This window comes from Arachis ipaensis, chromosome B4 (genome assembly GCF_059453495.1).
Source record: "Arachis ipaensis isolate K30076 ecotype BB chromosome B4, ASM5945349v1, whole genome shotgun sequence".
In the NCBI taxonomy this organism is placed as follows: domain Eukaryota; kingdom Viridiplantae; phylum Streptophyta; class Magnoliopsida; order Fabales; family Fabaceae; genus Arachis; species Arachis ipaensis.
In genome coordinates, this window is record NC_142439.1 from 108,546,508 (window position 1) to 108,564,878 (window position 18,371).

Here is an 18,371-nt window from a genome sequence, read left to right on the forward strand (position 1 = left end):
AATTTAGACTCTGAAAAAAAAAATTTTGAATCCCAAGTCCCAAAGTAATATGAGACAGGTCTGGAATGCGGATTCTGAAAAATTAAAAACAATAACCTTGTAATCATCGTTGTCAAAATCAAAATGGTGATCAAATTAGTCAAGCTACTTATTTACTGGTTGAATTGATCCTACTGATCCTACGTAAATAAAAATATAAAATAGTTAAAAATTTAAAATTAAAATTTGAAATAAAAGTATTCACTAATATTTTAATATGTAAATGTAAATATTAAAAATATTTAATGCTTATTTTAATAATTGTATAAATTCTAAAGAATATTAAATTAAAAAAATGAGTATAAAACTAAAATTAAATTAAATAAATATAAAATAATTCAATTGTGTATGTATATAATATATATAATAAGTAGCACATAAAATGACAAGAGAACAAACAACCTAGTGACATGACATGTTGGTGTGTAGGTGGAGGACATGAGTTTAAACCTCTTGTTGTGAACTTTTGAATATATGAACTTTTGAATATTTTTCAATATTTAAATGCTAGGGAAACTAAAAAAGGCAGGCACTGCAGAATACTGAGAGTACTGTTGGATTAAGCAGTTCATGGTTTGTAGCAAACTGGCTAGTTTTGGCCAGTTCTACACACTTTGATTGTGCAAACGGTCTAGATTTTCAACCGCTTTTGATTCATCAATTTTTCGGTCGAATTGGTCAGTCCAGTTCAGTTCTTACAACTATGCTTGTAATTTAAGAATTTTTTTTTAATTCTTCTTTTTTTTGTTTTGTTGTTCTTTTTGTTTTGTTAATGTGACTTTAAAGTAAATTTGTAGAAACAGAAAATAAAACAAAGATACTAAACAAGAACTCTAGAATGTGTAAACAAATTAGAAGTTACTTACGACTTATAACTAATACCAAATGATTAAAAAAATTAAGAATGAGAATAAAAAGGAATAAAAAATGACAAAGCGGAAACACAAAAAGATAGATAAATAATAGAGAACATAGAACTGAAAGAATAAGGAGTTTTCTACTACACATATAAAAAACTTGTTCTTAGCAACATATGCACCAGAAGGATTTTTTTCTACTAGACTTTCAAAAAACAAGTCCTTGACAACCTAGATTAGAGGGTTGAAAATTGAAAGAACTAATACTAATAATTACTTTAGGCTGGATCGTTCAAATTTCGTCATTCAGCAAGTAAAACAAATCACTCACCTCACTTGATCACACAGAAAAATGTACATAAAGTAATTAAAAATTTTTATTCATTAAAGTTGTGTAAAAAAGTATTTAAAAATAGACCCCTCATAGAATAGCTAAAGTGGGACAAATTTTCTTAGATATGACTCTAAAATTAACTTTATTCATTTAAATTAGATATGATTTAAATTAAAAGATCCTAAAAGATATGATAACTAATTTAAATCAGATTTGATCTTATTAGATTATATCAAATTAGATTTAAATTTAAAATATTTAAAAATATTACTAAACAAATCAAAACCAAATCAAATTTTTAACACAACTTAACAACAAAATCAAACTGAGATATGAACGACATAATTTTGAAAATTAATGATAGATTTATGCCTTTCACTAAACTTAGAAAGCATTATTAGACTTCTTGCTATCCTAACTCAAGCCAATGGATTTTGTCTTTTTTTATTGGTCAATAATTGATGTAGTTTCTCATGTATAAGTGTTACCAATTTTTTAAAACTCTCCTTGAACTTCTTTTTACCTGCTTTAGTGATGGGACATTCCAAAAGTATAAAATCTCTATTCTACCCTTTTGCTTTAGAATGTCAAACTTATCCTCTTGAGCATGTATCACTAGAGTAAGTGAGTGTCATAGTTTCGTCGATCACTATCATTAAGACTTGAGTGAGAGATGGAAAATGCGAGAAAGGAGTTGAGTGAGAATGAAGGAGTGCCACTGAGAGCAGAGAGCTGAACGAGAGTCAAGAAGTGTCGGACTGCTGCCAACCACTGCTGTTGAGACTTGGAAACGAGAGAGATGAAAAAGTGCGAGAGAGGCTGATTTGACTGTGAACTTTGTGACTGTGAGCGTGATGCATTGTGTGAGAGATGTTGAAAGTAGAGATGGCAATACCACCCGAACCCGCGGATACCCACCCCGCCCCTACCCGCTCAGGGCGGGTAATTACCTGCTCCGGTGCGAGTTCTTGGGAGGGGCGGGGGCGGGGTCGGGTTTCTGTAATATCCACCCCGCTATATGTATAATTTTAATATATAATATGTATAATATATGTAAAATAATTAGTAAATAATTAATAATATTGTATTATATTTAAATTTTAACTTTAATTTATGTTATGTATGTGATTATGGTTATATAAATTTTGAAATTTAATTTTATTTATTGGATTTTAATAATTATAGGGACGGATACCCGCAGGGCCGGGGCGAGTTAGGGTTCAACATTTTACTACCTGCGGGTAGAAACGGAACGAGTTCTATGCAGGTTGTTGTACGGCGGGGCGGGGTCGGGTAGAGCAAAAAGCCGCCCCTACCCGCCCCGTTGCCACCCCTAGTTGAAAGTTGAATATGGATTGAAAATGAAAGTGAAATCCTAATTTTTAATTTTTATTATTTCCTAAAATTACCAAAATTTACCTAAAATAAAAGTGTAAGCCCACCTGTCCAGCCAACCTCGCCAAAGCCTGCAGGTTTGATGGTGCAAGTTTGGTGGGTTCCTTTTTATTGGTGATTTCAAAATATTACTGTAGACTAATTTTTTTGGCAATTTTGGCATGCCGGTCCAACGGCTTTGGCCCGTTTCACCAGTTCTAGTCATAGTTAAGATTTGAACCCAATGAACCTTTCGGCAAGGTTTACATAGATGATAGATACCACTATAATAGACTTTCTAGTGAAAAAAAAAAAACAAAGAACAAAAAAAAGAAAGAAGAAAAGAACACACTAAACATTTGGGTTTTAACAAGCATGGACAACTAATGGGCTCCTTTGCTCCAAAGATTACAAGCCCAAATATTTTCTTCTGGCAATGGATTTCGTGCTTACCATTTTATTGTCATTACCCAATGGCTATAAATTATGGGGTTTTTCCTTGAACGTGAAAAAAGAAAGAAAAAAAAAAATTGAATATGAGTGTGAATGTCGAGTGTTGACAATCACAAAATAAATTTCGAATATACCATGTTGCTTAGCATTATGATTATCCACCAATTTAAAAATTGATATTCAAAACAATGAAGCACGTTTAATTTGACAAAATAGAAACACAGCAACACATACCGACACACACGAACAAAAAAGAAAGACAAAAGGATCAACCTTAACAACTTATTATTCCATATAACAAAGTTAGTTTTGTTTAATCATACTTTTCCTTTCGCTCGTGTTCACGCATGTATGAACTTTACCACTTTTTAAGTCCGGAGCTAATTATAATGACAAAACAAAAAGTGAGATAGATGGGAATGTATGAAATGTGCATAATGCAATAAAACCTTCGAATCCAATAATAAAGTGACATTGTGTGTTGACTTCTGTATGTTATGGAATCTCTTTTCTAAATAACCAAATTAAATTTTGCTTGCGGCTATGCATGGTCTTGTTAATGTCTGCCATAATATGTGCAATCCATTCGTGCAATGAAAAAACAAAAGATGGTGGGAAAAAACACTATGAGAGCGATATTTGCATTGGTGGAAAAAGAAACAATCCAAATCATCTCTCACTACTAATTATTTGATTAACCACACGCTATCTCTATACAAAAAAACAATTATTGGTTTATAAAATATACGTTAAAATATAAAATATATTTAAAATAAGTTAAACAATATATATATATATATATATATAACATCTAATTTGATAATTAATTTTTAGTATATACATAATATTTTTGTTATTTAAATTATAGTCTCTGTGAATTTTTTCTAAATATTTTTTCTTTAAACAATACTAATGATATATTGAATAGTAATAATATATTTTCTAGATATATTTCTTATTAATTTTTTTAAAGGTCTAAATAAATTTAGTAATATATATTAATTACTTTCTTTTGTTTAAAGAAAAATATTTTTATTAAGTGTGCTCGTAAAACAATAGTAAGTAATTTTCTTTTATTTTTAAAAAAAAAATACTTAGAGGTCAAAAAGAGAAAAAGGGGTTACTAGCTAAAAGAGTATTACGGTGTCCATTGGTCTGCTTTTTACTTGTAGTCTATGCTGTGTTGTCATCAAGTTGGAAGAGAACACTATATTAGTAGCTTTAATTTAATTAAGTATTTGGAAAATGATGAAGGAAGTAGCTTAGCTTTTTCAGTAGTTTAATTATTTCCCTTTTGCTTTTTTTTTCCTCTCTTATCTTGTTCCTATCTAAGGGCTTGTGTTTGGGACAAGGGAATTATGATTACTTGATTACCCCCATCAAAATTTGACCATATATAGATGCAGAAAAACTTTCATCAGCACACTCCATTAGAGAAGATGCTTTAATTTTTGTCCCCAAACATTTTGATTGCGCACATGACAAATTGTGTGTGATGTGTGGGAGTTATTAGATAGACACTTATGCAAAGTGTTGATATATGGTGCCAACATGTTAGGGTACAACTTTGGACATAACATAATCAGATATAGTAATGCCTGAGTCACAGAAAGCACAAAGCTAAATGAAAAAAAAGTTGAGTTGAGATGAGATGAGACAATACAATGAGGAAATTGTATGACAATAGAAACCAATCATGCAATGTATATATTAAATTCGCCCACTAAAATTAATTATTATATATTTATGTATAAATATATATTATTTAATTTATTTTTAATATATATTTTATATTTTAATATATTTTATACTAATAACTAATTTTGATGGTTGATTATTTTAGTATATAAATAATATTTTTATAATAAGAAATATATATAGAAAATAAAATTAGTATAAAAAGGGTAAATATGATAATTTTTTTATCTTTTAAAGAAATTGTTAGGGATATGGAGGCAGAAATGTTAAAATATAAATTTTAACATATGTCTTATTTTTATATCTCTTATTTTTATTTTATTTATTTATTTATTTTTGTAATAGGACACTAATAATGGAACCCAGCATACTAGCCAGCATAGGGCAGAGCCCAACACATCGGAAAGAAATACAGTTAAGTGTGTTTCAAGTTTCAACTTAATCAAGATAACTGATGATAATTGATTATTACTTTAAAATTTATATACCAGAATCAAAACTACTAATTAAGCAGTTTCACTTAGTAGGAAACGGACATAACGTACAATTTAGACACGTGTCTACCAAATCTACATACATACATATATTATATATACATACCTAAGCTTGTTTATGATAAATATTACTTAATCATAATGGAGAGTAGACTAAATAGTAGAAAATTAATAATAAAAAGATATCCATTGGTATTCCTTATAATAGTCAAAATGCAATGATAGATATGGTTAATGAGTTAATGACATATTCTTCATTTTCGAATGAGTTTTTCAAATGAGAGATTTGTCAAATATATATGAAGTGAATTGCAACCAATTGTTTTAAGCTTTGTTAAAGTGACAACTTTGAAGATTTCTAGTTATTAAATATTAAAACACTATAAACCTAACAACAGGCAAATGGCAAATGCATGGATGAGGTTCTCATATATATGGAGATAGAGGAAGCTAAGGTAATTAATTAAGGCCCTACAAAGCTCCAAAATTTCTTTCAAATAACCCTCTAAAGTGAAGACAATGTCACGTGGAAGTGTGGCTTTGTTGGCCACTCCGAAAGGGACCCTCTCGAATGTTTGTCTTCTATATCCATCCAAATATATTTCAAGAGAACACGGAACATTGTGACGATTTTTTTTAATGATTAGCGGCGGTTTTAAACTGCCGTAAAATCAAATATCGGCAATTTAATGAATTGTCCTAGTTATTAGTGCGGGGAGTTAATTTCACGGTGGTTTTCAGCAACTGCTAGTATAACCGTCGTTGAATCAATATTTTGCAGCGTCTAATGTAAAAATCGTCGCAATATGCAAGTATCGCAGTTTCGCGCATGTTTACTGCAGTTATAAACTGCTGCTATTTGGCACGATTTTTTCAAATTTACGATTGTTTTCGACGGATTTAAAACCGCCGCAATATGGAACTAGTAGGGTTTCAAGTATGTTATCGACAGTTATGAACTACCGCAATCTAGAATGGATTTTTCAAATTTAAGACCCTTTGCGGCGGCGGTTTAAAACCGCCGCTAAATTCAATACAAAGTTTAAAAATAGAAATTGGATTTTCCTTTAAAAATCACAGATTTTTTTAAATATTATAGATATATTTTTTTGCACTTTATGAAATTTTTAATATTTAAAATCTTAATATTTTTCATCTATTGAATCTAAACTTATGGCAAAAAACAAAAAAATTATCTGTAAAATAAAATAACATATTTATCAAAATATCGATAAAGTAAATCTCTTACAAAGAGTTGCATAGTCAAATTCAAAAAAAAATATTTGTTTTAATCATACATAAGTTAACTACTAAAATTTTCAATCATACATTCATTCTTACATTGGTTAGCTAGTATAGTAACATATACATGGCTAAAAACTTGTCTTATACAACAACATAGGTTAATTAATTTTTTTCTTGAAGCTTTATTTTAGACCTTCAATTAGCTTTTGTCGTGAGATTATTTTTTTTTAAAATTAAATTTATTAAAAAAAAAAAGACACATTTAATAAATATATCTCTAGCAAATTTAATATATATAGTTTCAAAGATTATTTAGTTTTATATGTCTTTGCCTCCTTAGTAAAGTATAATTAATTCACTACAATAAATTCGAGTTGAGGCAACTTTTCAAAAACGTTACCTATAATACAGAAAAGCGATGCCTTTGATCAAAGATAATACTTCCGACAAAACGCAACGCTTTTCAGGAGGTTAGCTATACGACCATTACTTTTGGTCTAAAGCAACGCTTTTTTGCATCAAAGAAAATCCTTTTCGTAGCAACCCTTGAAAAACATCTTTTCTTCTATAAAAAACAACTTTGAGTAAGGGTTGTCTTAGAGTTTTCAAAAGCAACACTTGGCGAAGTAATTTATTGCAATACTTTTCACGAGTTGTCCTTTAACTATTATGAAAATATGTGCGAAGTATTGTCTTTTTTAATATCTAAAGTAACATTTGTTTAAGTTTTACTGAGTTGTCTTTTCAAATATCTAAAACAACACTTCTCTAAATTTATTTGGAAATGTCTTTTATAAAGGATATATAGAACACTAGTGTTTTTTTAATGGATAGAAAGAAAGGATAAGCTAATAAGCTAATATATTGCATATACATTAAATTAAAAAGTTGTTCCAAATTCAACTAAGTAAATTTTAAATACATATACTTATAGTTGCCAATTCAAATCAAAATACACATAACTAAACAAAAAAAAAATACATCTTTTCTCTTGAACTTCAACGAAAAAAGAACTATATATATTTCCATTTAAAATCCTTAGCTTTTCTACTTCACCAATTCACCAGAATGCGTCAAAGCTTGCCAGTGGAATAGGGGTTACTATGGTTCTGTATCTCTGGTTTGCAAAGAGGAGGAGGCGAGAAAAGAGAAGAGAAAGAAGGAGAAGAGAAGGGAGAGAGGGGTTCTTCGCCGGTGGTGGTTCAACGACGGTGGAGGAGAAAAGAGGTTGTTCGCGGTGGTGGTTTGGCGCAGAACAAGAAGCACATTGAACGCAGTGGAGAAGCATGCGTGGAGAAGAGCACCATGCCGTGGAGGAACGCACGGCGCCATGGAGGATAGAACCGCGCCGTGGAGAAGTGCACCGCACAATGGAAAAGAGTGTCGAGTTATATTGTCGCTGTTAGGTTCGTCAATTGGAGCTAGCAGTAGAGAATGGGTGTTTGAATGAATATAAGGGAATTAGTTAGTCTCTATTAGTAACTTCACTATATATATATATATTGTATTACTTTATTATTCAATACAGTAGTTACAATTGGAATGAATTAGTTTCAGTTTCACCCTTTCACTTCCACTTCCGCGTCTCAAGTCTCCTTCTCCTTTTCCAATTCTACTTTCTGCATCAATGCATGAGAACACTCTCATGCTTTCAATTTCTTACTCTATCTCAATTGCTATTATGGTATCCAGAGCCTGAGATCCTGCTTCTCTTCAAATTCTGATTCATCTTTTATTTTCTTTCAATTTTTTCCCCAATTTTTTTTGTCCCAATTTTTGCCCCAATTTTGTTTTTTCCCTTTCTTGATTTCTTCAATTTGGTGTTCCATAATGTCAATTACTCTATTAGAATCTTCAACCAAGAGATCAATCTCTCCAATTTCTGAGAAGTTGGATCACAACAATTATAATACATGGAGACACCGAGCTTTAGTTACAATTTAGAGTTTAAGTCTTGAAGATCACTTGTACTAAAGCAAGATTCCATAACAATATGAAGAAGATGCTGCTAATAAAACAGAAACTGAAGCCTTCAAACAATGGAGATTAGATGATCTTACTCTATCAACTTGGGTTCTTACATCAGTCACAAAGCCCTTCAAGAACAAGATCCTTCAGTGTCATCAATTTTATGAGATTTGGAATGCACTCAATGACTATTTTGCTGAGACCTCTACCACAAGAATTTAAAGCTTAAAAGCTCAACTGAAATCAGTAAGAAAAATTGGATCGATACCAGATTATCTCTCACAAATCCAAGATCTTGTTGACTCTCTACAATCCATTGGATATCAAATTCAATAAGATGACCATATCTCAGCACAATTCTTGATGGTTTACCTAAGGAGTATACCGTCTTTATCACTTCTGTAATGTCAAAATTATCAACCTACAACGTGCCTGAAGTCGAGTCTTTCCTTATTGGAAAGATACAAGAAACCACAAGGTGGCATCCCCATGGCAAATCTGGCACAAGTATCATCTCTGTATACCATTCAATCTCAGAGAGGTTCTTTTCTTCGAAGAGGAAGAGGGAAAAGATTTGGAAGAGGAAGTCATTTTTCTAATCAAAGTAATCGACCTCAGTGTCAACTTTGTGGTCGCCAAGGCCATGTGGTTCAAACTTGCTTCCATAGATTCGATCCTAACTTTCAAGCTTATGAAAATAGCTCACAATCACCACAATCTACATTTCCCTACTCTAACATGCAACCACCACCACCATCATCACAATTCCATCAACCAAGAGCTTATTTCTCAAATCCTCAGAATTATCAGGAGTCTGTATGGTACCCAGAATCAGGAGCAAGCCACCATGTTACACCAGATTCACTCAACTTGCTCAATTCCAACTCTTCAATTCCATATTCTAATCAATTATTTGTAGGTAATGGTTAAGGTACGAAAATTCTAGTTCAAGGAACCTCAATTCTTTGTGATAAAGACAGTAAAATCAAGTTTCTTTTAAATAAATTACTTCATGTCCCTGAAATCACACAGAATTTATTAGGTGTATCTCAATTTGCTTTAGATAACCATGTCTATTTTGAATTTTGGCCTTATGATTGTATTGTGCGTGATCAGGATCTCAAAAAATTCTTCTCCAAGGTAAAGCTAAAAATGGCATATACTCCTTTCAAAATTTGTTTGTTCCTGTGCCTAATAAATCCTTAATGCATAGTTCTTTGAATAATTCTATTTCTTGTAAGTATAGCATTACAGATTCTTCTATTAAGAAAGTATTTGTAGCTCAAAGCAACAAAAATGTAACTCTTGACCTTTGGCATAAACGCCTAGGTCACAGTTCAATAAAAACTGTACTTTCTGTCTTGAAAACATGTGGAGTTTCTGCCCAATTTGATTCTATTTTTGTTCAAATATGTGAATATTGTGCTATGGGAAAAATGCATCAGTTGCCTTTTGCAAAATCTGAATCAGTCTATACAGCACCATTAGACCTTGTTTTTGTTGATATTTGGGGCCCGCTTCTATGATGTCTAGAAATGGATATAGATACTACATCTCATTTGTAGATGCTCATACAAAATACATAACTATTTTTTTACTCACTCATAAATCTCAGTCAGAACTAGTGTCTATACAGTTTCTTCTAAAGGAGCTTCGAATTCCACAATCAATAGCACCTACTATTTACTGTGATAATCAAAGTGCTTGCTCATTAGCGGCTAACCCGGTCCTTCATACTAGGTGTAAACACATGAAAATCGACCTTCACTGCCTAAGAGAGATGATGAATCAAAAACAACTCTATATCCTCCATATACCCTCTATAGATCAGATTGGAGATATTTTCACCAAACCTCTCTCATCATCTCTATTTCACAAATTTCGAGACAAACTTAGAGTGGTTCTTCAACCTACTACTAAGTTTGAGGGGGCTGTGAATGAATATAAGGGAATTAGTTAGTCTCTATTGATAACTTCACTATATATATATTGTATTACTTTATTATTCAATACAGTAGTTACAATTGCAATGAATTAGTTTCAGTTTCACCCTTTCACTTTCACTTCCGCGTCTCAAATCTCCATCTCCTTTTCCAATTTTACTTTCTGCATCAATGCATGAGAACACTCTCATGCTTCCAATTTCTTACTCTATCTTAATTGCTATTTGGGTGTGTGGGTTAGGACTTCTGGTATTGATTTAAATGAACTGATGATGATACCTAAATTTGTGTTTACTTTTTTATTCTTTTTCTAAGTTATTTGCAAGGAAAAAAATATGTGGGAATATGATTAAAGTTTCACTAAAATTTGTAACTATGAACAATTTTTAGGAACTTTTTATAAATATTATTTGTTAAATTTTTTTGACAACTCTTATAAAATATTATATTTTATTTAAAAATATTGTCTTAAATTTTTTATATTGTAACATTTTATAAATGCAGCTTTAAATATTAAAGACAACTACTTTTATGGGTTGCAAAATTTTTTTTTATTTTTGTTCTGTTTAAAGATTATTTATCGAAAATGTTGTCTTTATCTATCTTTATTACATGTTGCTTCGAGTAAGGGTTATCTTTGATAAAAATATTGTAGTAATTGCTTTTCAAAATTACTATAGAGTATGACATGTGAGTGATGTGAAGAGCATTTTAATTTGATCCCTATCTTTCATATATGCATGCTTCCTCAAGAGTAATGAATATGGGTCGCTATAATACTAATCTTCTCCATATATGTGTCATGCGTGAAAGGATATATATATGCTTACCCATAAAAAGAAAAAGGATATATATACTTTGACAAACTAAAGGCCTCTCCCTTTGACTACAAAATATAAATACATAATGATTGGCCTTTACCCCCTTCTAAATGATGTACATTATTCTTTCTCTTGTGGTATTGGAAGCTTTTACAACATAATAATAAGAGTATCATCATTTGAATTCAAATGATTTAATTTTTGATAAAATAAACTTTTAAAAAATAATGATATCAACTAACAATTAAGAATATTTTGTGTCGACAAATATTGGTTGGATTAAGAATATATAATCAAATTGTTAGTGTGATTTAGTATGTGTTTTAGTATTGTAGATATATCCATGATTATCAAGTGAGAAATCCAAATTGAAGGTTGGCCAGAATTGTCTCCCAAGTTTTATAGCATTAGAAATAGTGTTAATATTAAAAAGAAAGAAATCTACAAATTTAGAGTCATAGCAAGAAAAATGACAAAATCCATGTATCAATAATTATTAGGACAAGAATGAAGAAAAAAGAACAACATCACAGCAGTACACTTGATATAATTATAACGAAACAGAGACAACATGCAAGGATTGTGATACGTAGATGGCTCAACGAACAAAAAATTGGTTGCTATTGAGCGATTTTGCTTTATTTTCTCTATCTCTTTTTGTAATAGATGAAAAAAGCAAAAATAAGAATCATGTGAGGAATCAAGAAGAAACCATTAGTTGAAAAAGGTAAAAGAAACAGGTGTACAAGGCCATATAAAATTTGTTTCTCTATAACCTGTTTTCGGATATATGAGCTCAATTTTGAAGCTTGGATATATAAAGCACTCAATCATAGATTTTAGCTTAGAATTTGAGGTGAAAATAATAGGTTTGTATTCACTGAAATTCGTGTCTATAATTTGGATTAGTTATGGTAAAAATTTTACCCTAATTTATGGATAGGAGAAAGTTTAGGGGGTTAGTACTTTTATTAAAATTTGGCTAGTATTTAACCATAAAAAATAAAGTGAATAATTTTACACCATTAAATATAATCTCACACCATTAAAAATACTGTTAATAAATAATTAATAAATATAAATTATAAAATTTGTTGGCCATAACACTCCTCAATTTTTTTGTTTGTTTTATTTTTGGTTCTAAATATGATGAGTCAAAAGTGAACAAATCTTTTGTATAATTAATTGTTGTACTAAAGGATAAAAAATATTAAATGACCTTAATTCAACCTCCTTTAGCTTTTCAAGGTTTAAGGAAACTATATCACATATTTATCGTCCAATAAATACACTAAAAACAGACAAATTAAACTACTTGAGTATGTGAGAAAATCTTTTGTAAATATATTTAGATGATTATTTAAAAAAAATTATGAAAGTAAAATTCGAATCTAATTTTTTGGAATTATACTCTTTATACATTAATCATTGAGTATTTTTTGTTTATTGTCATATAAAATATATATTATGTATATACCTATATACTTTTACTGTTTAAATTTAATAAAATATGTTAATACCTAAAAATATAAAAAGGCTGCCCAAAAGACACTATTGAATGCTAGTAATTGAAAGAGTCCAGTAGCAGAAATAACATAAATATTTAGGACAAAAATAATATAAAAGTATTCACAATACAATATGACAGCAATTATAACAAGTAAATATAGCAAGTAAAGCAATAACAAGAATACACTGATATTTTAACGTGAAAAACCTCCTTAATGTGAGAGGTAAAAACCACGGATCGTCCAGACTAATAAAATAGCTCTACTATAATCAAATGAGGTACAAAAGAGTCTCAAATAAAGCACAAAAACGTGTATATAACCAGCCAAAATATCAAAGTACCAAAGCTTACAAAATGAGAAGAAGATGAAAAATACTCAAAAACAGAGCTGCTGTTCGAAGCCTATTTCTCATTTTGAAGATCTCCAATTAATATCTCCACTGTTTAGAATGAAGAACAAGATGAAAAGAATCTACAGTCTAAATTTCACGTCGATCCAACAGTGACATAATGAGAAACTGCTGTTTATCAAAATAGAAAACCTATTTTCTCTCTTGCAAAAATAGTATAATTTCTCTATGTTCACTTAGAGATCTTAAGTTCGAATCTCACTTTTAACTTTGAAAAGAAAAAGCTAAGTTAATTTTTATTTTTAAATTTAAAATGAATAAAATTATGTTAGTGAGGGGTTATTTTATTTTTTGTTCTACAACAGACTTATTTTTTAACTAATTAATTAAAATTGACCTCATCTGTCATCTCTAGATTCTAGTTAGTTTTCTATCGAAACCATTAATTATAACCTACGTCTTAAAGAAAAAACAAAAAACTCTTATTATAAGATCAAAGGATAATCATGTTTAAATTAAAAATATTTTACAATAGTCAAACCAGATCGATTAGTCAATTACTGATGTCTCATCCACCCGCATGCATCATAACAAGTTGGTGATCATTTTATTTTATTTTATAGCTAATGATTGAAATAATTTTAACAATGTGTTGATTACAGATTTACAGTATACATATATAAAATGGACCACATCCTTGTTATGAGCAGTTATATTCTATAAGAACCCGTACTGTCTCCCAATCTAGCTTTTTTAACATGGTGCGCATTGTGACAGTTTTCTGTTACCAATATCAATGAAATTGAATTTATTTAATATGAATTTTTGGTGTCAGATTAATATACAGGACCACTTAATTTCCTTAAAAACCATCCCCCTAGAACCTGCGCAAGTGTGTATGTCTATAAAATACATATACTTTAATTTGATATATGTATTCAAGAAGATAAATTAATATATAAATAGAATTAAAATAGAATTAAAATCATTTTAATCAAAATTAATGGTTTATGTTGTTATTATATATTAAGTAAAATACTTGTTAACAATGTAAAATTAATTATAAAAATAATATTTCATATATTTAATTAAATTAAAAATTTTAAAATTTCATATTTTTAGTAAATAATTTTTTTTATTTTTAAATTTTTAACTTATATATATAGTCACATATTTTAAGGATGGAACATAATCAAACTCTAATAAAAATACAGGAGCTGATGATGATGATGTAATTGATGACATTATTATAACAATACAAGTTAATGTATTTAAAAAATGATTAGATATGTCTATAAAATACATGTACTTTAATTTCATATATGTACTCAAGTAAATAAATTAATATATAGATGGAATTTAATTAGAATTAGAATCGTTCTAACCAAAATTAATGGTTTATGTTGTTATTATATATTAAGTAGAATACTTGTTAGCAAAGTAAAATTAGTTATAAAAATAATATTTCATATATTTAATGTAATTAAAAATTTTAAAATTTCATAATTTTTAGTAAACAATCTTTTTTTTTAATTCTTAATTTATATATAAGTTACATATTTTAAGGATATAGAAACAGTAGTCATTGAATATGGTCAAATTCTAATAAAAATACGGGAGCTCATGATGATGACAATGATAATATAATTGATGATATTATTATAACAATATAAGTTAATGTATCTAAAAGAGTGAACAAGTATATCTATAAAATACATGTACTTTAATTTCATATATGTACACAAATAGATAAATTATTATATAGAGGGAATTTAATTAAAATTAGAATCGTTCTAACTAAAATTAATGGTTTGCGTTGTTATTACATATTAAATAGAATAATTGTAACAATGTAAAATTAATTATAAAAATAATATTTTATATATTTAATGTAATTAAAAATTTTAAAATTTTATCATTTTTAGTAAATGACCTTTCTTTTTTTAAAAATCTTAACTTTATATAAGTCACATATTTTAAGAATACAGAAATAGTGAAGTCATTGAATATGGTCAAACTCTAATAAGAACATAGGAGATAATGATGATGATAATATAATTGATGATATTATTATAATAATGTAAGTTAATGTATCCAAAAGAATGAACAGATTAAGGAGATGGGACATGAATGCATTAATTATTTTATGATCTCACTCACGTAGTTAGGGGTGGGCATGGTTTGGATTTTTAAAAATCCAAACTGGATCCACTCCAGAACCAGTTTTATGGTTTAGAAAACCAAATCAGAACTGGATTGAAGAGTAAAATTGGTTTTAAATCGGTTTGAAAAAACAAAAACTGATTTTAAACCGGTTTTAAATTTGGTTTTACTTGCAAAACCGATTTTAAATTCGGTTTTTTTAAATCTAAATCTAAAATTCGGTTTCTTTTATAAAATCCAGTTTTAAAACCAGTTTCTTCAACCAAAAATCCAATTTTAAAACTAGTTTTTAAAAATTCAATTTTTAAACCAGATATTTTAACAAAAAATCCACTTTTAAAACCAGTTTTTAGAAATTCAATTTTTAAACCATAATTTTTTTAAAAAGTAAAATTAATACTAAAGTCATTTTAAAGTGTATAGGTTCATTACAACTAGAATTTGGTTCTTTATAAATCTAATGACAATAGCTAATCTATATAACATTTAATCATTCTCAAGACATCAAAAGAATACCACCAAAATATCTCTCTAACAAAATATCAAAAGATGCCAAGTTGTCAACAAAATCATCAAACAACCACAGTCTTTGAGAAAAATATATCTGCAAATAACAAAATATACCTTTGTCATTTTAAAACAAATCTTTGAATGAAAGTATTAAACTAAATAAGAATATTAAGCATACCTAGTCATCATCAAGATTATCAATTGATGCCGCCATAGAACAAGCACCATCATTAGAGGAAAATATATCTGCCAAGGGAATCAAATTAATTATCAAGTCTATATTTAACAACTTTTAATTGGTAACTAATACCTAAATTCTAAAATAGAAAGATAACAAAAACAAAAATAAAATAAAATGACAAGAAATATGAAATAAATTTTATACCTTGATCAACTTGTTGAAGAACTTCACCATCATCATCTAAAGCGGAGAAAAGATCTTCCTTAAGCCAATCTCCTGTGCAGACTAAGGCTTCTACCATTCTAGGTGTTAAGGAACTGCGGTATGGATCGAGGACTCTTCCTCCAGTACTAAATGCAGACTCCGAAGCTACCGTAGAAACAGGTATAGCCAATACCTCACGAGCCATATTTCCAAGAATTGGAAATCGGGTTGAGTTGACCTTCCACCAGTTTAGTGTATCGAACTTATGGGAGTATGGCTCGCATTCTTCTTGTAAATATCTATCAAGTTCAGATCTTATATTTGTTCTGCGACCGGTTGCTTGCAGAAAAAAGCCCATGCTATGAAGATTGGTATTAATGTTGTTGGCTTGAACTTCTTGCGTATCAGCTTCACTTGCTTCCCCAGAACTTTGGTATTGCTGATAGAGTAACTTTATGCACTTGGACAACTTTGACTTCAATTCGCCTCCTTTTTCTTCTCCAAAGAAGTAATCTAAGAAATAATTGACATACTCAATCTTTTGCATTGGATTAAGTACGATAGCAATCAATAACAACATATTCACCGAATCAGGATTGCCCCAATACTTCTCATACTTAACCCTCATCCTTTCTGCCATTGACATAGTACTAAAATCAACAGAATCACAAGAATGATGAATAAATCGTCCAATTGCAAATACTTCCTTTATATACATATCACTGGTAACATATAAGGTACCAGAAACACGTATAGTGGCATCACTGAACACTCGCAAAAATGGTACAATGGACTCAGCATACTCCCAGTCTGAATCAGAAGGAACACCTCTCCCTTTTCCTCCATTCATCTCTCCTATATAGGTATTATCTTTCAAAGCAAGCAACTCAAATGCTTTGCGATGCTTCAAAGCTACCTCTAACATTTGATAGGTAGAATTCCACCTAGTCTCAACATCCATGCAAGGCAAGCCTTTATATTGGATTTTTTCTAGTTCAACACACTTTTGAAACCTACTAGCTCTAGATGGAGAAGATCTAACATACTTTACTGCACTACGAATCCTCAAGACTGATTCATCAATCTCTTTCAACCCCTCTTTTACAATTAAGTTTATAATATGTGCACAACACCTCATATGAATAAATTCACCATTCAAAATAATGCTATTCCAAGAATTCAATCGCTGCTTCAGATATTTAATTGCAACATCGTTAGAGGAGGCATTATCAACTGTCACACTAAAGACCCGATTCAAATTCCAATTATTTAAACAAGATTCAATTGTTGCTCCTATAACCTCTCCTGAATGACTTGTCACTTGACAAAAATTAAGTATTTTTTTATGTAATTTCCAATCCAAATCAACAAAGTTTGTTGTCAAATTCATATAAGTAAAATTTTGAATTGAAGTCCAAGTATCAGTGGTTAGACATACTCTACCACAATTTGCCGAAAGAAAATCTCGCAACTTCATCTTCTCTTCAGCATAAAGAGCTCCAATGTCACGTGCTAATGTAGTCCGTGAAGGAACTTTGAATCTTGCTTGTAGGGCATGCACAAATTTTCGGAATTTTGGGCTTTCAACGAAGCGAAATGGTAGCTCTTCCCCAATAAACATTTCCACAAGTGCCCTTCGAGCCTCCTCTTGGTCAAATTTGGAAGCACTGGGTGAATTTAAAACACCACGCTCATCTATAGTCGGTGTGGTCGTTGTTTTTCTTCTTTTGTTCGAATCATTATTAGGATTTTGCTTGCATCTTCTCAAATGACCACCCATTGAGCTGGTTCCATTCCCATATTGTATTAAGCTACCACAATATTTGCATTTAGCCTTCTTCTCGGTAGCATTCTCTACATCAAAATGATCCCAGACAGCTGACCGATTCTTACGAACACCTGACGGTGGAGAAGATGGTTGAATGCTAGCGGACATCCCTGTTGCTTCAATATTACTGTTTTCAGTCATCTTGCTCTGCATATAAAGCAAGGTGTACATAACTCAAAATTTGGTGCCAAACATGCTAAAATTAACACAAACTAATCCAAAAAAAACAGCAGCCAATAAAACTTCAACATTAACTATACCTTATCCCTATAAAAAGTAGTCACTCAAGCATCAGAATATGTTTAGTAAACTAAATTAGACAATTATTCTTAATTCTGATCAACACACACTGAAACCAAAAATTAAAAATTAAAAAACAACCCTCCGAAACCTTTCCAA

At 30.0% G+C, this 18,371-nt stretch overlaps 1 protein-coding gene across 1 annotated transcript; it reads right to left on the bottom strand.

Annotated features, from left to right (window-relative positions):
* Window positions 1-15,937: 15,937 nt before the first annotated feature.
* LOC148568721 (zinc finger BED domain-containing protein RICESLEEPER 2-like) lies at window positions 15,938-18,113 on the bottom strand. The gene is made up of 2 exons (XM_088485715.1): window positions 16,145-18,113; window positions 15,938-16,005 (listed from the first exon to the last, which is right to left on the bottom strand). The coding sequence occupies exons 1-2, from the start codon at window positions 18,111-18,113 to the stop codon at window positions 15,938-15,940; spliced, it is 2,037 nt and encodes a 678-aa protein (XP_088341841.1).
* Window positions 18,114-18,371: the final 258 nt, after the last annotated feature.